Genomic DNA, 23,992 nt, shown 5'->3' with positions numbered 1-23,992 from the left:
GCTGCTCTTTTGTCTTCTCCCAGTCTCTACATGAGACAACAACTTTTCTTTGCAATTTATTCTTCCTGTGATATCTATGGAAAGGCCTTATCTGTAGCCTAAGCCATTAGTCCTCTCAAACTGAAAGGCTCTACAGACCACAGTGACTTAGAAATGTGTGTGTGTGTGTGTGTGTGTGTGTGTGCGTGTGCGCACATGCAAGCACGCACACAATTTTGTTCCACCTGGAAAGAGAACTCACCCACCAACAAGATACTCTATGAAATTCTCAGTAAGGGCAGCAGTTGTGACAGCAGCCTTGCACCTCTGAGGACCTGTGAGTATGGTTCTGGAGGGGTGAATTAATGAAGACCTTAATCTCAGCTCCTAGTTTGAGGAGGAGGGCCAGCTGCATATACTTAGGACACAAGTCCCAGATGCAGGGGCCACAAGGCTTTACTGGTTTAGTCTGGGCAGTCCAGGTGAGGAGATAGCTGTAGTCTTCATGATGGATGCACTAGCAGCCATAGGAACAGAGGGAGGCAGGGCCAGAGAAGACAGGAAGGAACAGCTGGGGTGGCGCTGAGAAGGGAACAGAGTAAACTTCAGGAAGGAGACCAGGAGATGGCTTTTGTGCAGTGAGTAAGAGTTCACCAAGCAGGAGAGTAGGGCTTCCCTGGTAGCTCAGTTGGTAAAGAATCCACCTGCAATGCAGGAGACTCCAGTTCAATTCCTGGGTCGGGAAGATCCTCTGGAGAAGGGATAGGCTACCCACTCCAGTATTCTCGGGCTTCCCTTGTGGCTTAGCTGGTAAAGAATGTGCCTGCCATGCAGGAGACCTGGGTTCGACACCTGGGTTGGGAAGATACCCTGGAGAAGGGAAAGGCTACCCACTCCAGTATTCCGGCCTGGAGAATTCCATGGACTGTATAGTTCATGGGGTCACAAAGAGTTGGACATGACTGAGCGACTTTCACTCACTCACTCACTCAAGCAGGAGAGTGGGGAGAGCCCAAGTGCAATGTTCCAAGCAGAAGGAACAACCCAAATGAGGCATGTGGCCTGAGAGAGGCACCAGCCAGTGTGTTAATAGCCAGCCTCCTAAGGACCCTGGCCATTAGCAGATAAGCATTCCGATTATGTTATCAAATCTCATTATATTGGAGCCACACTTTACAATCGTTCTTTCTATACAATGGGCATGGTTATCATGACTCACTTCACAGAAGCCCTCGAAAGAAAATGAAATACAGTTGCCTTGAATGATATCTGCAAATGTAAAAGACTATATAGCTGTGTAGTATCATTCATTGAAAAGGCATTCAATATCCTTCACCTACATTACAAGCCAAGTTGTGAAAATCAAGCTGTCTTATTTCATTAAGAATAAGCAACTTAGCTGGTAATGCCAATAATCACCCTCTATCAAGATGGCTGTGATTTGTTTGTCAGCCTTTTTTAAGTTCTCAGCAAATTCATTTGTTCAGCATGTGGTTGCAAGGATATAGCGAATCACAGGCTTTGGAATGCCTCTCTCCATTAAGACAGGGCTTTAGGATGCTAGAGGCCTTTGTTGGTGAGCCTCTACGTCTAAATCTCTCAACTGAAAACTCTCTTCTGAGTCCAGCATTGGAGGTGTTTTGTTTGCTTCTTCACAGTAGAAATCTTCCCGGGATGGTCACATTGATGCCATTCGTTACATCATAGTCATGCTTTCCTCCATGATGTAGTTTTCTCAAAGTCCTTTTACTTAAGAACTTATAAATGCTTAGCTTTTATAACTACCTCTTAATTGACTACAATCATTGAATCTACATCATCTGTGTTAATACAAATTGGACCTTATGATAAATCATCATTTTTCATTTTGGCCTTGAAAATCCTCTTTCCTTTCTGAATGCCTTTTTTAAAACACCAAGTACAATAAAGGAATCATTTCTATAGTTAATGTTGGCTATAATTTTATCACCTACATAATAATCATCTGAGAAGTTATATTCAGATGGCATTTGGGATATCTATGGCTGTGGTCCTTAAAATCAGATACTAGTTACTTTCTCTCCTGCTTTTTGCCCTTTGGCCAAAACTAACGAAATAAACAAAAACAGAACCCAAACAAAAATGTTATGACCAAGGAAAGATAATGCTACTCATAATCAAAGGGGAATCAGCACGTCAGTACTTTTGGCATTTCTGAGCACTGGAAAATTCTGAGAACACTAAGTAAAGAAGAAAGCTGACAATGATCAGGATCACAGAATTAGAGAAACCTTGGGCAGAATCACCCTAAATAAATAACCCTTGACAGATCAGAACCCTCCCAGCTTCTGAGGAAGGAAATCTACAACCTCACATAGCAATCCTTGGCAATGTTATAAAGGGCCCTAGATGGTAAGGCATTCAATGTTACTCTAGACAGAACTCTAATATGCTATGCCAAAAGGGGTTCTATAAACCCCAATCCATCTACTTTTGGAAAGCAACTAAGGTATATTTTGTTTATGCAGAGATAAAACTCTTTACCCACAATAAGGAAGTAAGGGACTTTGGAAAAATTTTCCTCTGGTGTGTCTGGGTCCACCTCTCTTGCCAACAAAGATGGCATCAGGCATTTCACAATCCACAGTAACATGCACCACAATATAATAGAGTGAATCTAATGGAAAAGAATGATATTACCCCTAAGGAGCCTTGGAGATCTAGGTAGGCAGTTAAGCCTACCACTGCTACTGAAGAGACTGGAAGCTTCATCTTGGAAGAAGGAAAAGGTGAGAAGAAAAAAGAAAGTAAGAGGAGAGAAACGGGACAAGAGATTGAGAAAAGCAAAGAATCCAAAGTAGTAAAGCAATACTATAGGGCAATAACTCAGAAGCCCCAGAACTTGGGTCAGCACCTCACCCTGCTTCTCTCAACTGCCAGGATCACTGGAAATGTCACTCAGTCAAAGAGATTGATTCCAGTTAGGAATTCAGGAACAACTGTTTCAAAGGGCTTTGTCAATAGGAAGCAAAATTTCCCTTTGAGTATAGTCATTCAGAAATAGCAAATTTGAACTTCAAGATGAAATAACAGGACTGTATCACAAGGTCTTCTGACATCTGCATTTCTGAAACTGTCACAAACACCTTTTGTACATGCCAAGTGGACCCTTAGTTTCTATAAGGCATGTGTGTATGTAGGTACACATACAAAAAGAGACTTTGCAAAAGGAGATGAAAGGTAGATTTTAAAAATAAAAGCAGATTCTCACAAAAAGAAACAAAACCAAGTCAGCAAAATTATACTATGCCATCGACAGAAAAAAATGAACATAATTCTTATCACTGCTACTATTAAGGCTGTATTCTTGAACTCACTCCCTGTTCTGATCTTGAACAAACAGGCAAATAAATCCCCATGTCCAGAGTTCAATTATTTAGACAACTTATTTTATGGCAAAACCCAGAATTCATCAAAACTGGCATCTTTTAATGCTAATTCTAATTAGAACAAGCATTGCATTTTGTATGCTTTCCAATTATGCATGAGAAAAGTCAGCATAAGTGTCGTCTCTTATCATAATTATCTGTTTCTAATTTCAATTTTGGCTATGACTTTGCACTCAGTGATGTAAATGTAACTGTTCCTGTCAGATGAAGATTAATTTGATTTAAGCCCTCTTTGTTCTAATTATATATTCTATTTCTGCTCACTATGCAACTTTCTTTCTAAGCCACATCTGTATTTTATCACAACAATGGGGAATTCCTTTAGTATTTAAAAGGCAACCATAAGACTTCTTTTTGGCATCGTTATGACAATTTTCATTAAGCCTTTGCCAAAGGATTTAATCTTTCAGCTGACTAATCTACAGACTAATGTAATTATTATTTGAATACTAAAGCATGAACTTTTCTGAAATGAAGTCTTTAAAAGTTATTGCTCTAATTACTCCCTCCACTCCAAGGAAAACCTTCTGGCTGTTAGTTTATTCCCTGAGCAAATTCCTTTATTGGGTGACACCTTGCATGCCATGCTTCTAACTGGCATCACTATAGACAGGGTGGTAAAAATTAAAATTAATCACTTGGGTATCAAAGCTATGTATCTGGAGATCCGGAACCTGAGCATCACTGCATTCATCCTCAATTTCTGTTACTAATTTCCTGCTTTGCTCTTTCATAAGCATAATCAGATGGAAAGAAATGGAAGAGAGCAAATTTGACCTGTCATAAGGTCTTCTCATTCATTCAAATTAGAAACCGTTTGGGGTGTGGCATCATAAAAGAAGGACTTCCCTCATGGCTCAGTGGTAAAGAATCTGCCTGGCAATGTAGGAGACACAGGAGACTCAGGTCGAACCCTGGGTCAAGAAGATCCCCTGGAGAAGCAAATGACAACCCACTCCAGCATTCTTGCCTGGGAACCCCATGGACAGAGGAGCCTGGCAGGCTACGGTCCATGGGGTTGCAAAGAGACAGACATGACTGAGCAACTAAACAACAACAATCATAAAAGAAACACCAGTTGTTGGACTCAGTGACAGGCTTGAATTTTAACCCTCCATGAACATGTTCTATACTTATCTCAGGGACCAGGATTTGGGGTTTGGGGTTTTACTGCCCGAGAAAATCCCAGGAGGTAAAACATGCAGTTTTAGTAAGCCTCTTAACCTTCTTCATCAGAGGGCAGACTGAAAACCACAATCACAGAAAACTAATCAATCTAACCATATGGACCACAGCCTTGTCTAACTCAATGAAACTATGAGACATGCCATGTAGGGCCACCCAAGACAAACGGGTCATGGTGGAGAGGTCTGACAAAATGTGGTCCACTGGAGAAGGGAATGGCAAGCCGCTTCAGTATCCTTGCCTTGAGAATCCCATGAACAGTATGAAAAGGTAAAAAGATAGGACAGTGAAACATGAACTCCTCAGGTCGGTAGGTGCCCAATATTACTGGAGATCAGTGGAGAAATAAGTCCAGAAAGAATGAAGAGACAGAGCCAAAGCAAAAACAACACCCAGTTGTGAATATGACTGGTGATGGAAGCAAGGTCCGATGATGTAAAGAGCAACTTGGAACTTGGAATGTTAGGTCCATGAATCAAGGCAAATTGGAAGTGGTCAAACGAGATGGCAAGAGTGAACGTCGACATTTTAGGAATCAGCAAACTAAAATGCACTGGAATAGGTGAATTTAACTCAGATGACCATTATATCTACCACTGTGGGCAAGAATTCCTTAGAAGAAATGGAGTAGCCATCATAGTCAACAAGAGTCCAAAATGCAGTACTTGGATGCAATCTCAAAAACGACAGAATGGTCTCCATTCATTTCCAAGGCAAACCATTCTACATCACACACATCCAAGGCTATGCCCCCAACCAGTAATGCTGAAAAAGCTGAAGTTAAATGGTTCTAGGAAGACCTACAAGACCTTCCAGAACTAATACCCAAAAAAGATGTCCTTTTCATTATAGGAGACTGGAATGCAAAAGTAAGAAGTCAAGAAGCATCTGAAATAACGGGTAAATTTGGCCTTGGAGTACAGAATGAAGCAGGACAAAGGCTAATAGAGTTCTGCCAAGAGAATGCACTGGTCACAGCAAACACCTTCTTCCAACAACAAAAGAGAAGACTCTACACATGGACATCACCAGATGGTCAACACCAAAATCAGATTGATTATATTCTTTGCAGCCAAAATGGAGAAGCTCTATACAGTCAGCAAAAACAAGACAAGGAGCTGACTGTGGCTCAGACCATGAACCCCTTATTGCCAAATTCAGACTTAAATTGAAGAAAGTAGGGGAAACCACTAGACCATTCAGTTATGACCTAAATCAAATCTCATGATTATACAGTGGAAGTGAGAAATAGGTTTAAGGGACTAGATCTGAGAGAAAGAGTGCCTGAAGCACTATGGACAGAGGTTTGTGACATTGAACAGGAGGCAGGGATTAAGACCATCCCCAATAAAAAGAAATGCAAAAAGGCAAAATGGCTGTCTGAGGAGGCATTACAAATAGCTGAGAAAAGAAGAGAAATTAAAGACAAAGGAGAAAAGGAAAGATATACCCATTTGAATGCAGAGTTCCAAAGAATAGCAAGGAGAGATCAGAAAGCCTTCCTCAGTGATCAGTGCAAAGAAATATAGTAAAATAATAAAATGGGAAAGACTAGAGATTTCTTCAAGAAAATTAGAGATATCAAGGGAATATTTCATGCAAAGATGGGCACAATAAAGGACAGAAATGGTATGGACCTAACAGAAGCAGAAGATATTAAGAAGAGGTGGTAAAAACACACAGAAGAACTGTACAAAAAATATCTTGATGACCCAGATAATCGTGACAGTATGATCACTCACGCAGAGCCAAACATCCTGGAGTGTGAAGTCTAGTGGGCCTTAGAAAGCATCACTATGAGCAAAGTTAGTGGAGGTGACGGAATTCCAGTTGAGCTATTTCAAATCCTAAAAGATGATGCTGTGGCAGTGCTGCACCCAATATGCCAGCAAATTTGAAAAACTCAGCAGTGGCCACAGGACTGGAAAAGATCAGTTTTCATTCCAATCCCTAAGAAAGGTAATGCCAAAGAATGCTTAAACTACCACACAATTGCACTCATCTCACACACTAGCAAAGTAATGCTTAAAATTCTCTAAGCAAGGCTTCAACAATATGTGAACCGTGAACTTCCAAATGTTCAAGCTGGTTTTAGAAAAGGCAGAGGATCCAGAGATCAAATTGCCAACATCCGCTGGATCATCGAAAAAGCAAGAGTTCCAGAAAAATATCTATTTCTGCTCTATTGACTATGATGCCAAAACCTTTGACTGTGTGGATTACAACAAACTGTGGAACATTCTGAAAGAGATGGGAATACCAGACCATCTGACCTGCCTCTTGAGAAACCTATATGCAGGTGAGGAAGCAACAGTTAGAACTGGACATGGAACAACAGACTCGTTCCAAATAGGGAAAGGAGTACGTCAAGGCTGTATATTGTCACCCTGCTTATTTAACTTCTATGCAGAGTACATCATGAGAAATGCTGGGCTGGAGGAAGCACAAGCTGGAATCAAGATTGCTGGGAGAAATATCAGTAACCTCAGATATGCAGATAACACCACCTTTACGGCATGAAGTGAAGGAGAACTAAAAAGCCTCTTGATGAAAGTGAAAGAGGAGAGTGAAAAAGTTGGCTTAAAGCTCAACATTCAGAAAACTGAGATCATGGCATCAGGTCAAATCACTTCACTGCAAATAATTGGGGAAACAGTGGAAGACGTTATTTTGGGGGGCTCCAAAATCACTGCAGATGGTGACTGAAGCCATGAAATAAAAAGATGCTTACTCCTTAGAAGAAAAGTTATGACCAACCTAGAGAGCATATTAAAAAGCAGAGACATCACTTTGCTAACAAAGGTCCATCTAGTCAAGGCTATGGTTTTTCCAGTGGTCGTGTATGGATGTGAGAGCTCAACTCTAAAGAAAGCTGAGCACCAAAGAATGGATGCTTTTGAGCTGTGGTGTTGGAGAAGACTCTTGAGAGTCCCTTAGACTGCAAGGAGATCCAACCATCCATCCTAAAGGAACTCAGGCCTGAATTGTCATTGGAAGGATTGATGTTGAAGCTGAAACTCCAGTACTTTGGCCACCTGATGTGAAGAACTGACTCATTTGAAAAGACCCTGATGCTGGGAAAGACTGAAGGCAGGAGGAGAAGGGGAAGACAGAGGATGAGATGGTTGAATGGCATCACCGACTCAATGGACATGAGTTTGAGTAAACTCTGGTGGCTGGTGATGGACAGGGAGGTCTGGCGTGCTGCAGTCCATGGGGCTGCAAAGAGTCAGACATGACTGAGTGACTGAACTGAACTGAACTGAAAACATGCAGTATAATTCAATTCAGCAAACATTTTTTGATTGCCCAATACACTACCAAGTACTAGAAAAAATTTTGCCAGGAAAATACGGGCAAATCTACATGCCTTGAGCCTGTAAAATGCTTTGAGATTCTCAATACCCCAGAAGATTTTTGAAAATTAATATCTGTTGTTTTGATTGTACATGGTACATTTATTTGAAAATATAAAGTAATTCAGCAAAGCACGTTCAGATTTCAAGAAGTAAGCTATCCAGAAAAGCTTCATCAGCCTGGGGTGTGAAGGTCAATGACTTCATGTCATATGCATTTCTATGTAATATTTTACAAGTTCAGTCTTGTTCTGTCACAAAATGTAAGGCTACTTGAGAAGATAAACAGAATGACATCAAAAAACAGAAGAAATATAGACTGTGGGATTAGATCAAGATTAAGTCACCTACATGCTTTCTACAAAAGTCCGGATACTCACTCCAGGGGCTCAAAAAGGAGGAGCTGTTTCCTGGCAGCCAGAATAAAGAGGGGCTCCCAAGAGGCTGGGAGATGTAGAAGATGCTGACATGAGAACCAGCCAATTAGATACTCAAGATGAACCTTTTCTTTACACAGAGAAACTTTCTTTCCTGACTCTTCAACAGCTCATGCCTAAGTGGCACCATGATATGCTAAACTGTACCATGAGGTTCTTAATTGGCAGACAAAGGTGTCAGGAGGTAATGAAGTCTAAACTTGCAGAGAACCATATCACTCACTTTCTCAGTCATTACTAATTCATTCAATGGTTTGTCATCTATTCATCAAACATGGCTAAGTTCTCCTGTGCAGCAGACACTACGCTGAGCACTGGGGTAAACACAATGGAAGATCCAGGTTTTGTTCCCACTCCATGAAGACAGTGATAGTATCTGCTGCGTTCACTGTGATGTTCCCAACACACAGTACAGAGCCTGGCATAGAATTAGGGCTCCATAAACACGTGTGGAAGAAATCAGTGAATGAGTTTAGAGAGTCAATGAATCACAGGAAGCTGAACTAACATCAGGGCTTGAACGGAACTGGAAATAGCAAGAGTGAATTCTTTCACTTGAGGAAATAATGGAAGAGGCATTGGGACTTTATTTTGACAGATAGTTGAAGGGTGTACAGTCACAATCATTCAGTTTATTTATAACTCTGTGTCCCCATCTCCAGCTAATATAGATACAGAGGAGTAAGCTATGAGTATGATGACTTTTTCTCCAAACAGCAAAATACCAAAAAATATTGATAGTTTAAAAATATTTTAAAAAATAATACAGAGAAGGAGAAATATTATATGGCATCCCTTATATGTGGACTCCAGAAAGAAATGGTACAAATGAACTTACTTACAAAACAGAAAAAGACTTACAGGCTTAGAGAACAAACTTACAGTTGCCAGGGGGGAAGGGATAGTTAAGGAGTTTGGATGGACATGTACACACTGCTCTATTTAAAATGGATAACTAGCAAGGACCTACTGTACAGCATAGGGAACTCTGCTCAATGTTATGTGGCAACCTGGATGCAAGGGGAGTTTGGGGGAGAATGGATACATGCATATGTTTAGCTGATTCCATTTGTTGTTCACCTGAAGCTATTACAACATTGTTAACTGGCTGTACTTTAATACAAAATAAAAAGTTAAAAAAATACTGCAATCCCTAATGTTTCCAAATAGCTAAATATTTCAAATGTAGTTGAAGCTCTAACCACCCACACTTTTTTTCCTTAGGAAATATTTATTTCTGTGATTTTAGAAAAACAATCAAAGCCAATTTATTTGAAAGTACAAGAGCAATAAAACATTTTTTAAAAAATTTCTTATGGGCACCTGTTATGGGCTTGACCCTGAGGATACAAGAGGGAACACAGCAGGTACCACCCACACTTTTGTCCTAACATTGCTCATGATTATCATCACAAATCCAGGAAGGGGCAGGGAGATATAAAGCTGTTTTCAGATCAAGTAACTGAGGCCAGAACACACAGTGTTATTCAAATGTAAGACTATGCTTTACATTTTTCTTCTAAGGCTGCATGGATGGAGGAAGATACATAGAAACATCCAGAAGCAGAAGAGTTACACTGAAATCTTCTCTTGGCAAATAGAGGATCTTAGGTTCTATAACTGTAGGCTTGGCACTGCGTGTCAGCTTAATATAGGCATATCGAAAAAGCCTGAATATTTATATTTGGAAGACATGATTTCAAACTTTAATAAGAGCTGCATATGCTATTTACTGTATTGACAAACTCGCCAATGGTGCATTGCTTAAGGCACTTTGAAAATGCTCTAAGTGTTCATTCAAGTCGGTGAAGGATATAAACTCTCAGGGTGCACTCTACACATCAGAGTATTTTACTCTTTGACACACAGAAAATTTCCAATTTATTTTCAGGGATTTTGCTTCTTCTCAACAATGCTAACAGCCGGCCCTGTCATTGTGTGGTAATTAATAGAGTCCGTCCAGCCTTGAGTATGCAGTTGGCACTTAAAGCCTCTCTCCCTGTTGATAGGTGACAATGACTGAAGGCCATCTTTCTCCCTGAGGACATACTGAGAGACTCTGTTGAAAGCCAGAGGAAATGTTTGTGAATTCTGTCAGAAAAGAAGGAAGAAAGGCGACATCTCTGATTCACTCTTTATGCTGCTTTCTGTAATTAGGTAATAGTGGTGGGAATTAGAATTCTTTCAGAGAAGGCCCATCAGAACTCCACTTTGGCTTCTGAAGCAGTTCCATTCAAGGCTGCCTCCCAGTCCTCAAGGGGTGTGTCACTGTTTTCATTCTAAACCCTGGCTTGGGGAGGGCCTAGTTTGGTTATTAAACCTGGTATATTAGATAGGTCTCAGCTTGGGAGTGAGTGACTTTTCCAATCAGATGAAAATTCCAACTATTGTGTATTGGAATGAAGAAAATCACAGATGGCCTAGTTTCCATGTTTTGTTTTTTAACTTTAATACGCTATTTATTATTATGGAAAGGGTAAAATTGGCTGTGGGGCAGATTGTTTGGTTAGAAAAATGAATAAGCTCTTTCAGGTGAATTTTCCACCCTCTCTGCTCTCTACCTGTGGCTCAAAGCACTGACGTCAAGAAATCCTCTTTCAGAAACACGGGGGAGCTCTGCAGCTTGCATTAGTCAGCTGCTTCATGGGTTCTTTCATGAGGTGCCTGAGAATCGATGAAATCGCTGGATTCACTTGGTGGGACAATTATTTCTCATCCAAGACAGAGCGTGGCTTGGGTTTCTCATAATCACAGGACGTAGGGGAAGTGAAGTGAGACCCAGAATCAATGTCCCTGAAGCGACTGGAATCTATTTATGATGGATATAGGGAGGATCGGGGGTGTTTCCTTGAACAAAACTATCTGTAGGATAATGTAATGATCCTTCCATCCTCAAACCATAATGAAAAATGTCTCCACCGTCGATCTCCCCTTCTGTGATTTGGAATCAACGCTGTGCACACTGCATTCTGTGATTACAATAATGTCAGCTAAGAACGATGGCAGAAAATGTTACTTTCAGAACCACATTGCTTTTCCAAACACATTGCGCCCTCATTGTCACGCTGTGTTCATTCCTTCTTATCTCAGTAACAATCCTTGAACTCTGTTCACAATATTTCTTGAGGAGCCAAAATCCTTCATTCTTTCTGGTTTGGGTTTCAATGCGGCTTTTGGTCATAGTTCAAAAGAGATAAAATAGGCCCCAGAACCCATAAAGTCATGCAAATAATTAAGTCCAGTATAAAAACTTTTGAAAGTTCCTGAAGGAGAATGGGTTATAATTTTGTAAATATCTTCAAGGATCATGTGAGCCAAGACAAAGACTCTTCCACAGAAATGTACTTTTTTGGAAGGACTCTCTTCACATGACAAACCAGCTGTCTGACATTTCCAGGATCCACGTCCAGTGACCCAGTGACACCAAGGGAAACAAGGCAAACAACTGGTCTGCTTTCTCTGGGACTATCTAGAATAGCATTGAAAATGCAGAACATACCCAGGACATACCCTTCTGCCCAGACATACCCTCCTTCCCTGGCAGCAGGGGCTGAATCACTGCCTGGGCCTAGGCTCAAGTGGCAAAAATAAAAATGTATAGGATGTTCCTATTTTTGAGAGACACCCTGTCCACAAAGGTTTCTGAATGGCAAAGATTCAGCCTTATACACTGGAACATCTCCAAATGCATCAGTTAATAGCTAACAGAGAATTAAGGGAAAATATTTTGGAATAAACATTTAGAAACTCCTGATAATCTTTAAATTGCCAAAAGAGCAAAACTTTCCAGGTGATGCTAGAAGTCTGCAAATAACAAATGCTGGGGCGGGGTTGGAGAAAAGGGAACCTTCCTATACTGTTGGTGGGAATGTAAATTGGTGCAGCCACTATGTATGTGTGCCTATGTGCTAAGCTGCTTCAGTCGTGTCTCTTTATAACACTAAGGACTATAGTCTAGTCTATAGGCTCCTCTGTTCATGGGGATTCTCCAGCCAAGAATACTGGAGTGGGTTGTCATTTCCTTCTCTAGGGGATCTTCCTGACCCAGGGATTGGACCCACATCTCCTGCAGCTCCTGCATTGCAGGCAGGTTCTTTACTGCAGAGCTGCCCTGGGAGCTGGGAAAACAGTATGAAGGTGCCTTAAAAACCTAGAAATACAGCTACCATATGACCCAGCAATACCACTCCTGAGAAAACTCTAATTCAAAAAGATACATGTACCCCAATGTTCACAGCAGCACTATTGACAAGAACTAAGACATAGAAGCAAACCTAAATTCCTATTGACAGATGAATGGATAAAATAGACGTGGTGTCTATATGTACAATGGAATATTCAGTCAGTTCAGTTCAGTTCAGTCGCTCAGTCGTGTCTGACTCTTTGCGACCCCATGGACTGTAGCACACCAGGCCTCCCTGTCCATCACCAACTACCGGAGTTTACTTAAACTCATGTCCATTGAGTCGGTGATGCCATCCAACCATCTCATCCTCTGTCGTCCCCTTCTCCTCTTGCCTTCAGTCTTTCCCAGCATCAGGGTCTTTTCCAATGAGTCTGTTCTTTGCATCAGCTGGCCAAAGTATTGGAGTTTCAGCTTCAGCATCAGTCCTTCCAATGAATATCCAGGACTGATTTCCCTTAGGATGTACTGGCTGGATCTCTTGCAGTCCAGTCAGCAATAAAAATGTTCATAACCCCTGATCCAATAATTCCACTTCTAGAATTTTATCCTCTAGGGAAAAAAAAAGCCAGACCTGCATAATACTGCTTACTGAAGTTCTATTTACAATGCTGAATAACGGAAACCTGAAGCAGGAAACCTGGGTTCAATCCCTGGGTCTGGAAGATCCCCTTGAGAATGAAATAGCTACCCATTCCAGTATTCTTGCCTGGAGGATCCCATGGACAGAGGAGCCTGGCAGGCTATATATAGTCCATGGGGTCACAAAGTGTTGGACATGACTGAGTGACTAAACAACAACCATGTTAGGAGCATGACATAGTAATCTATATATGTGCTTAGCCATGTCCGACTCTTTGTGGCCTCATGGAATGTAGCCTGCCAGGCTCCTCTGCCCATGGAATTCTTCAGACAAGAATACTGGAGTATTGGAATAATAATAATTATTCCAAGAATAATGAAATACTGGATTGCCATTCCCTTCTCCAGGGGATCTTCCCATCCCAGGTATCAAACCTGCATCTCTTGTGTCTCCTGCATTAGCAGGTGGATTCCTTGCCTCTGGCACCACCTGGGAAGCCTGAATCTATATATTAATATATTGTTTCTACTTAATATTGCATGTTTTCTACTTAATATTGCATGTATAATTTTCTACTTAATATTCCATTCATGATGGAAATGTTTATGGCATAGATTGCTGTGATGGTTCCATGGTGTATACTAAACCCTAAACTCATCAAGTTGCATACATTAAATATGGACTGCTTTCAATGTGTCAATAAAATGGTTGAAAAATTTTTGTTTAAATAATTGAATATAGTACTGGCCACGCCAAAAAGTTATATCCTGAGGCAATATTGTCATAGAATAAAATTCCCTACGTATGCAGAATGGAACTGGAGGGGACAGACTTCTACAGTTCGATTTCTTCCTGTTATTCTTCCCTTTTGGAGGACAAGAACTCAAGTCTTCAGACCCTTTCATTGAACACTATGTACTTATGCAATGGCTCCCTGACATTTCTAAACATTCACTGTGACCAGGGTCAGTGGGTCAAATGGAATGATGAGAAGTCGAGTTCATTCCTTGTATTTAGTATCTCAGTTTCACATGAGGGGCACCCCAGGTGGCTCAGTGATAATGAATCTGCCTGCCAGTGCAGGAGACACAGGAGACGTGAGTTTAATCCCTGGGTCAGGAAGATCCCCTGGAGAAGGGAATGGCAACCTGCTCCAATATTCTTGCCTGGAAAATCCCATGGACTGGTGGGCTACTGTCCATGGTGTCGCAAAATTTTGGACGCAAAGCTGTCACATGAGCCCTCAAAATATTCATTCTCAGCCATTTAGATGTAATCAGCCAGAAAGCGAGGAAGCTTTCACTGCAAAACATTTGTTTCACTGATTTTATATTTAAAATTCAAAATTATACTTTTGGTCACTATCCCCAGGCAGGTTTCAATACTATTCAGACATGGTGAGTAAGTACTCAGATTCACTATTATCAAGATAACATAGGGAAATAAGTTAATCTTTTAATTGTCTTCTTTTTTATTTCCAACAGTTCTTTATTAATTATAAAGGACACAAATAACCACTATCACATTAAATGTTAACATCCCAGAGGCATCAAACTCCGAAGACTCATACTTCACTAGCTAAGAGGCAAGCATAAGTAACTCACACGTGATCCCAGTTCAAGGTACATGGCACAATGAGGAGAGGTATTTACTGTACTCATCTAACTGTTCTTGCTGTCTGCCAACTTTAGCCAGCTCTGTTCTTTGGCCAAGGAAGCTCTATTTAAATGGTATATAAAACCATATAAACCATATGGTATGGTATATAAACCATATAAAACACAGCTAACCTTTTGTGCTAAGTACTTCACAAGGTTTATTCTGTGTAATCCTTACTGATCCTCTAAGGTAGGTGTTATTATTATCCCCATTTTACAGATAATAAAAATGAGACTCAGGGTAATTAAATATCTTGCCCACAGGAGTATGAGGCAGCCCCTGGATGTAAATGCAGGTTGTTATACTCTAAAGCCTAGTATATTCTAATCCTCTTACACTGCTCCTCACTGATACAGGCCTGCTCTTTCAATATTTTGTCAAGCCCAGTACCTCAAACTTGTAAATAATCACTAATCATAAACCTTATATCTAGTCGATATTCCAACTTCAGCTGTTTTGCTTTATTAATTTTGCTTGAAGGAGCAGAGGGCTCAGATGACCAATGGCATGTTTGTTTCAGGGAAAGTATTTGGGAATTCCAAGCAAAATTTAAGAAATGTCCCATAAGATGGCTTGGTAGACACAAGCAGACAGAGAGATGGATATATACATATATATGTGTGTGTGTGTACATGAGCTTCCCTGTGGCTCAGATGGTAAAGAATTTGCCTACAATGAAGGAGACCCAGGTTTGACCCCTGGGTCAGGAAAAAGGGATCTTGGAGAAGGAAATGGCAATCCACTCCAGTACTCTTGCCTGGAGAATTCCATGGACAGACGAGCCTGGCAGGCTATAGTCCATGGGGTCACAAAGAGTATGATATTATATATTATTTATGAAATATCAATTAATAATATATAATATTTTATATATAACCACCAATATAATAATTAATATTTATATACTTAATAATATATTATATATAAGTGTTATTTTACATAAACATATACCCATGAATATAAACATATACATGGATATTTCACTATATGATATTTTTAACAATGCTTACATATTTTGGATACTGTTGTTAGAAAATTCTAAATACTTCCTTTGCTTAAAGAATAAGATGCTGTCACTGTGGTACTGTGATCTTACTTCAGACTATCTGCAGATGTGCAATGACTTCCTCTGTCTTTTATGTTTTCTGTCGAGAAATTTGGCCCATAGAGTCAAAAATCAAACAACATGCAATCCCAGCTCACTGTAGAAGCTGTCACCCCCATCAGTTTGTGATTTAGTGTAACTTGAACAGGAACCTCTCAGCTATTTTGTTAAGGAACAAATACCCTGGGATCCACAGCTAGGAGGTCAGACCCAAGGCTCTGATTAAGATAGATTGGGAAAAACAGAAATGTTTTTCTGTAACTAAATATCATAATTAAGCACAGACGAAGCCTTGAACTGCCTCAGTATCATTCCAAACAGAACTGAAAAAAGTAGTTTCAGTCATGATCAAGACAGGAGTAAATATATAACATGGAAAGAAGTGATTGAAAATGAGAGTTTCTGGTGTGAGTGCAGGTAAAACAAGAACCTGATGCCAAGATGGAAAGCGATCAGGAAGTTTCAAATATTAATCTATCCCCTTAACTTGCTCTGACAACTGCAAAAATGTAATCACCACTACAATCAACATGAAAAACCCCATCTACAAGCTTGAACCCAATCAGCATGTCCATGTCTTCATCAGATTTAGCCACAGCCCATAAAGATGCTATGGGGACAGCCCTGTTATTTCATCATAATTATTTGTATATTTCTCTTAGCCCTCCAAATAGATTATGATTTCTGGGATGAGGGGGACAGGGGTTAACATATTATTCCTCCTGTATTCCTGAATGGTTCATTTAAATTGAACAGTTTCTCAATAGGAAAGAAAAGGGCCTCTACTCATGAGAATTTACCACTTTCCAGCCCTTTTACACAACCACTTCAATGAAGGCTAATGGTTCCCTCAACAATGTATAACCAATACACTAAGGCTGAATGGATTTTCTAACAGGACCCCATCCTACTGGTTCTGGGAAAGGAAATGGGGGAGGGACAGAGCAGAAAGAAGGGTCAAAGTTGACTCATTCCATTAGTCGGAATCAAGAAATGTCAGATGTTTGGATCCATACAAGGAGCCCATAAACAGCCCTTGGATCCTCAAGGCAAACAAATAAAACTTCTCCCCATCCCCCGCCCCTTTTTTCCCTCCTTTTTCCACCACCACAAGAATTGATATTTTGTGATTTCCAGTCGCTTCAGAGATAAACCTCAATTTTTTTAGGGCGTTATCTTGAGGAGTAGGAGAGGTTTAAAACCCAGAAAATAAGATCAAGAGTATTCTGGTCCCCAGACTGTTACCATGAAACTCCTTCTGAGATCTCCAGGGGTTTTGATTTTACAATGGCTATTTCTAAAGAACGGGTATACACATGAGGGCAATTCTCAGGTCAAGGGCATGACCCTGATGGTCTTTGCTACAGGGAAATTTATAAAGAAGAAAAAAACCAGATACCAGCTTGCATTTCCCAGAAAAAAAAAATACTTTTTAGAGATCTGGAAAACTAAATCAATTCCCCAAAGTTTCTTAGGACTCTAAGAAGCCAAACACAATTATTGGTAATTAAATGTTGAATTAATGCTTATTAAAGTTAGCTTATTAGATTAATAGAGATAAAAAAAAGTCTTAATGGTATGGCTGCTAGTGTGTATTGCATATTATATGTAGGATAATGAGGGCTCGTATAATCAATGTGTATTGTACATTAGTGCTCTTTTTTAGGATTTGGAAGATCATTTGACTAGGTCCAGTGATTTTGGAAGCTTACAGCTGTGCTTTCTGCTTTCCTGGTCTACTCTTGATCACAGCCCTGATTGACTAAAAGGGAAGATCTTGACCAGAAACAGAAGGCCCATATCGCAATATTCCTTCAGGTGCAGGAAAAAAAGGAAAAAAAATTGGTAAAATATAGGGCCATTTTGGAGTTTACACTATGTACATTTTAGCTAGAAACATTTAGGAAGATTGGAAGATGATGACTTTTCCAGAAAGAGTGGGAAAGATGTTTGAAAGTCTTAAGTGGCAGACCAGGTAGGAACAGCTTCCATGGAATTTAGAGCAAACCTTCAACATGGTGTCAGCAATCTAGGAAAAAAATTTTCAGTTCAGGGCGTTGTATAGACCCTCAGAGTCCACTAGCTATCCCAGTCATAATCAACAATGACAAGGGGCCCTCTGCCACCTGGTAAAATGCAGGATACACATTGGCATTCCAGGAGACCAAAACAGACACAGCACTGTCTTCCCTCAAAAGACCAATGTTGATGCTTTGCCAACCAAAGAAATCAGAAAAGCTATCACAGGAAAAAAACAGTCAGACTAATGAGATAAATAAAGATGTGCCACAGCATATAACACCAGACACATATGTGACAAAATCAGCTGGGCCCTGTGACTGGGAGGTGGCTTCCTAAGTCCATTTAGGTTATTGACTCACAAGTTTCCCCCAGCAATATATAATTGTGCATACAATTTACTCCACAGTGTATAATTTTCTGAGTCAAAACACAAACTTAAAAATAGCCGCAGAACTATCAGAGCAGTTACAATTCTCGGATTCTTTTGAAGAATTTAAACTAGCATTATCAACACTCGGAGGCAGTTATTTTTGTAAAACAAGAAATAAAGGACATGTTTCATGATTTCCAGACAAGGAAAAAAAGATTATGCATACTATGAAACTGTGGACTTGAGTGATTCTGGTAGAGTTTAATTTCATCCTATTTCCTCCCCCACAGACCAACAGCTATGGCACCACATCACCCCCCAGGTCTTAGCGCTGAAAAAGGAGAAGTGAGCCTTACTAATGGCTGCTCAAGCGCTCCCGACTCTGGCCTTTGCATCTGGGCACAGGGGGTGAGGTGTCCTGGGAAAGGAGAAGCATCGGCTGCGACGGGACTCTGGGAGGAGAGAGGGGATTTGAATGTTGTTAAAAGGTACAGTTTTTAAGAAATGGAGTCGATGTCTACAAATCCTCTTCTTAATGAAGAAATCATTGAGAAGTTCTTGGCAGAACGTCAAATCCTGCATTTAAGAAGACAATTAAAACAGTATAATGCAAAAACTACAATTAGAAACATATCTGTGCAAGTAACACACTACTTTTCTTCTCTGCCATTAAAAGAAAAACGGGAATTTTTGCTAATGGTCATTAGGGTCTTCACAAGATAATGTTGCCTTACTGAGGAGATGGTTTTAGCTGCCACAAAGGTTAAATTAAAAAACAGCAAATGCCCCAAAAGGGCTATGTCCTTACATCACTGTTTAAATTTTCACATAACATAATTAAATCAGGGGCGTGTTGTGGCTCGTTCAATACTAATGTGACCATGACATTCTCTCACTTGAAATACAGTTGTTTTTTTTTAATTGGGATGCTATTCAGGAATAAAACTAGATGTGCAAACTCCATAGTTGTTAAACGAGTTGTTTGATCCCCCAGTTGTTTGACTAAATTGCCCCCTTCAGCCTGCCTTCCTCACTCTACCCCCTTCCCCTATTCTCTTTCTTCTACCTATAAACACTGAGAAAGCTCATTCTTGGTTCAAGGAACTGTGCTGAGTACTGGACATATGGAGATCGGTGCACAGTCTAGCAGTGGATAAAGGCTAGAACTCACGAAGTCCATATAATGACTTGTTGGCTCTGTTGTATTTGGAAGGCGGCTATGAATTAGTGGAGAAGAAGGAGTGAGAAAAGTACACGCAAGGGCCTGGACAGTGAACAAACAGATCATGGCAGAATCCAAGAGGGCTCGTTAAGAAGGTGAGGGCTGTCTGTGTCACAATTAGTTAGACATATGGCCACCCAAAACGAGATGGTGGCTTCTGTATTTAGAAGCTTCTGTGTCCACTGGTACCCACATACACAGTGATGCTCAAGTCACATGCGCTGTCTCCCAGAGCCGGCTCAGTACCTTCTCATGCTCTAATGTGTCTTCTCCTAGAGGAAGGCTGACCCGGCCACACACTGTCTGCTACGGTCAGTAGGGCATCTTAGAGCTGTGCAGAAATGCACCACGAGTCTAGGAATCCCAGTACCACACTTTCACATTCCCGGGGCAATTTTATTTGACAAATACCATGAGAGCATAGAGGGAAAGATTTCACTCTCATATATATTGGAATGCAGCTAATGAATTAGCTGTTCAGAAGAGTTGCACATGACTGGGTGACTGAACAACAAAAACAAGATGGGGGAAAGGACCCAAATGGCTATCCAGCTAATTTATTAGCTGCATATCACTTCAAATCCAGCATTGTGAACTGGCCACATGTGACCAAAGCAAGTCGGTAACTGCATCAAAAATGTCGGTGAGACTAGCAGTTCTGTACAGAAACTGGCTCGTTCCTTGAAATACTAGGCAACAGTGCTAGTGCAGAATTTTAAACATGTCTGTGCTGTAAACATGATATCTTTATGTACTTTCAATTATGATCTGTAAACACTCGAGAATTGGGACATATGCATAAATTGTTATACTCGGTTCAAAGAACGGAAATGAATCCTGTAAATGCTTGCCACCAAAAGAGGAGTCAAGGGTATGCTGCTTTATGGAGGCAGACTGATATACAGATATCTCCAGTTCAAGTTGCTCAAGGTCTCTCAGGGAGATGAGACATAGACATTAAGAATCTGAAAAAAATATATATGTATGTGAATGTGTCTATATATATATACACACACACATATATAGTATAACTGGATCACTTTGCTGTACATTTGAAACTAACACAATATTATAAATCAACAATATTTCAATTAAATAAATAAACAAAAGAATAACAAGGCAGGTTGTGACATGTGGCCTAATAGTGAGTGCTAATAACAAAAACAGAAACAACAGCTACCATTTGCTAAGTGCTTCTTGTGTGCCAGGTACTGAGTTCAGTCCTCTACCTCCATTATCTCATTTTTAATTGTTACAAAACCTCTATGAGGCACTCATTATTTCTAGTTTGCAGCTGGGAAAAGTATGACTTAGAGATGTCCATTGCCTTTCCCAATGTGATACAGTAAGTACTTTGTACAACCCAGATTTAAATCCTAATCCGGGGCAAGCAGAAGACAACTGGAAGTGCAAGAAGGGAGTCTGGGAGAGAGGGCACAGGTCAACCACCTGGTTAAGAGAATTGACACGGAGAATGAATAAATCTGATGGCTGAGTTTGCTCACAGTCAAAACACTGAACTGATCCACCAGGCTGGGGCAAGGAAAGACACTGGATGACAGATGGGAAGGGGAGATGAGAACAAGCAACATACAATGTCAAGGAAAGAGTTCTCGGAAGAAGGGCGGGAAATGTTCTCCCCTCAAAAAAGAAAATCAAGAAAGATGAGATAACAGAAAGGATCACTCTGAATGAATATTAGAGGTGTGAGATCCAGCACTGTGGTGAAGAAAGTGCCCACAATGTAAGGAGGGGAGGTGACAGGAGTGAAGGGAGGAAACAGAAAGATTTTGGCTCAGATTCCGTATCAGTATCTTAATTGCTACACTCTTAATCACTTAACCTTCTCAAGCATCAGTTTTCTCATCTGTAAAAGAGGCTTCAATGCCAGCTACCTTGTAGACGTTGTGAGAAAATGAGGAAGGCAAGTGTGCTGCATGGGGTTGTAGAGCATTGAGTCTGGGTTCAGGGCAAGTGGGGTCACGGTGCCAGCTTGGTCACTCCCACCCATGTGGCCTCGGGCCACTCCTCAGATGTTCCAGGTTTTATAAAGTAACTAGCCTGCCCAAAGTAGGTGCTCAAGGATTGTGGAACAGATGTCAGTATAATTATTAATGAAATTAAAATCTGCAATTAAACTAAAGTCTACTCTCAAAAAAGGTCAACAAAATATGCAATAAAAACAGACTTGTCAAGCAACATAAATTTCACTACCTTGAACAATTCTCAAGCAGCAGAATGATTACTTTGTGCATAATCTCAAACATGAAAGGCCAATACACATGCAATTCTATTTAGGAGAACAGGAAAATGAAGATGTATTTGTGGCTGAACTTTGGGCTGGGGTTTCCCCTTTTAAAATTCTATGAAGCACAGCTTTTACAGTTCCTCTGAAAATTAGAACAAAAATGGGAGAAACTTTTCCCAAGCCTAAAGGATATTATTCTTGGCAATAAAGAACCATGAAATTAATGAGCTGTCTACTAAAGATCTACCATTAAAAATGTATATGAGAAAACCGGTCTATGCAAACTCCATTCCCTCCACTTGTAAACGCTATCCTGGGAGTTAAACTCAGCACTTAGGAAAGTTCCATTAACTGTTGCAAACTGCCCAGATCTCAGTCAACTGTGAAAGAGGCATTTGTTCTCCCCTCCCCCACCCCACCAGCCTCCAATGGGAAACACGCTTTTCCAGAAACGTCCACCGCTGTCTCCAAACAGGGTCCCAAATGCTCCCATCTGCTGACTGGGATGCTCCCTGACCCACCCACCCCAAACCCCTCCCTCTCCAAGGCACAGCACCCATCCTCTGCAAAGGATGGATGGGGGCCCATACTATTAGGCCCCATTCACTGCTTAGACTGGAAAATGAGGAAATGCTAATGAAATTGCTTTTATGGGCTGACATTCATGGATGGCAGAAAGGGACGTTTTGGAATGAGTCCAGGATTTGCTCTTCGGCAGAATTTCAGCTCCCGGCCAAAGCTCTGTGGCCAAGTGCACACGTGGGCACACCCATACCTGCACGCACAGTCCATAAAGGTCACCAAGCACTTGTTAACCTTGATGGGAAAAGAGAAACCTCAGGATTTCCCCCCAACAACACTCTGAGCCTCTTGTAAATCATATTAATATTCATACACTTAAGCATTAATTTACATACTTAATTCCTGACAGGCTGACAACCGCAGCCCTTCTCCCCCTCAGTGTAAAGTGAGAAGTAAATTGTTATTCAGTGTATCCGTTACAGTGGTAGTGGCACTAACTGTATTTTATATAATGTGCTATCTGCACAAAGGCAGATAAGAATTTGATTTAACATCCAATTAAAAGCCGTCATTGAAAAATTACTTCAAATAAGCCTTTTATTTTCTTTAATCAGTCTTCAATTCAAGCCTTCCTTGGACCTACTGAACCAAGCATCAGGACTCATGAATTTTGATTAAAAAATTTGAGCCCATTTCTAACTTAAGCAGATTTTTTTTTGTTGCACTGTTTGATAGAAATTTAATAAATCTATGAATCCTAGCCAGCATCATTTATCATCTTTTTTTCCGCAAGACTGGCCTATTATACCTAGGCAGTAAATTATGAGGGAACCAGCAAACCAAAACTTTTCAGCCCGTTACTGAAGAAGAGATATAATCACTTGCATTGAACCATATAATTATAGTAGAATATGAAGCTCTGAAACATTAGGTCCTGTTTTGAATATGTAATGTCCATGATTTGAAAGCCTAAAAGATTTCTAGCTGATCTAATATAACTCACTTTAGCATCATATTAAAGTATTGGTTGTTGATCAAAATAACAGCAAGAAAACAACAACAACAACAAAAAACCCTGCAAACAACACAATATTCCCAGGCAGAAATATTTGGGATGTGACCCTGGCAAATGGAAAACCAAAACCCTTCAACTTCATGCTTTATAGTTCATGTCTTATATATAAAGGTTCAAACTGTGTCCCTTTCCCTGGCTCTCTGAGCTAACAGATTGGTTTTTGGCATATATGCTCAAGGTTGTACTTGCATCCTTCATACAGTTTTAGTGGACTTAATGTATATTCAAAAATTACTAAAATTAAAATATATACACACACACACACACATATATTAACCTTCTTCTGGGAATCAGGAACCACACTGGGCTTTGAGATATAGCAATAAGCAAGACAGGCAATTCAAAAAAGTGACACCTGGGACTTCTGTGGTGGTTCGGTGGTTAAGACTCTGTATTTCCACTGCAGTGGGCACTGGTTTGATCCCTGTTGAGAAACTAAACATACTGTGTGGTGTGGCAAAAAAAAACAAAACACAAGTGACACCTATAATGTGTGGTAAGTGCTTTGTGAGGATACCGGCAAGTCAAGGATCAAGGGAGACTTCCTTGCAAGTGTCATTTCAGCTAGGTCTTGAAGGGTGAGCAGGAGTTCGTGAGGAATAGCCTACTTTCCTGCCA

At 40.4% G+C, this 23,992-nt stretch overlaps 1 protein-coding gene across 11 annotated transcripts in view; it reads right to left on the bottom strand.

Moving 5' to 3' along the window:
• The window catches only part of AFF2 (AF4/FMR2 family member 2), a 528,226-nt gene that overhangs the window by 241,707 nt on the left and 262,527 nt on the right, over positions 1-23,992 (bottom strand). For 7 of the 11 annotated variants that reach the window (XM_043895846.1, XM_043895848.1, XM_043895847.1 and 4 more), the window contains one exon: positions 18,664-18,759. The exons of the other annotated variants lie outside the window; for them this stretch is intronic. In XM_043895846.1, the coding sequence (XP_043751781.1) occupies positions 18,664-18,759 (96 nt within the window). The remainder of the gene's footprint in view (positions 1-18,663; positions 18,760-23,992) is intronic. 11 annotated transcript variants of the gene reach the window in all.

This window comes from Cervus elaphus, chromosome X (assembly GCF_910594005.1).
Source record: "Cervus elaphus chromosome X, mCerEla1.1, whole genome shotgun sequence".
In the NCBI taxonomy this organism is placed as follows: domain Eukaryota; kingdom Metazoa; phylum Chordata; class Mammalia; order Artiodactyla; family Cervidae; genus Cervus; species Cervus elaphus.
This window is presented reverse-complemented; position numbering and strand designations above follow the sequence as displayed.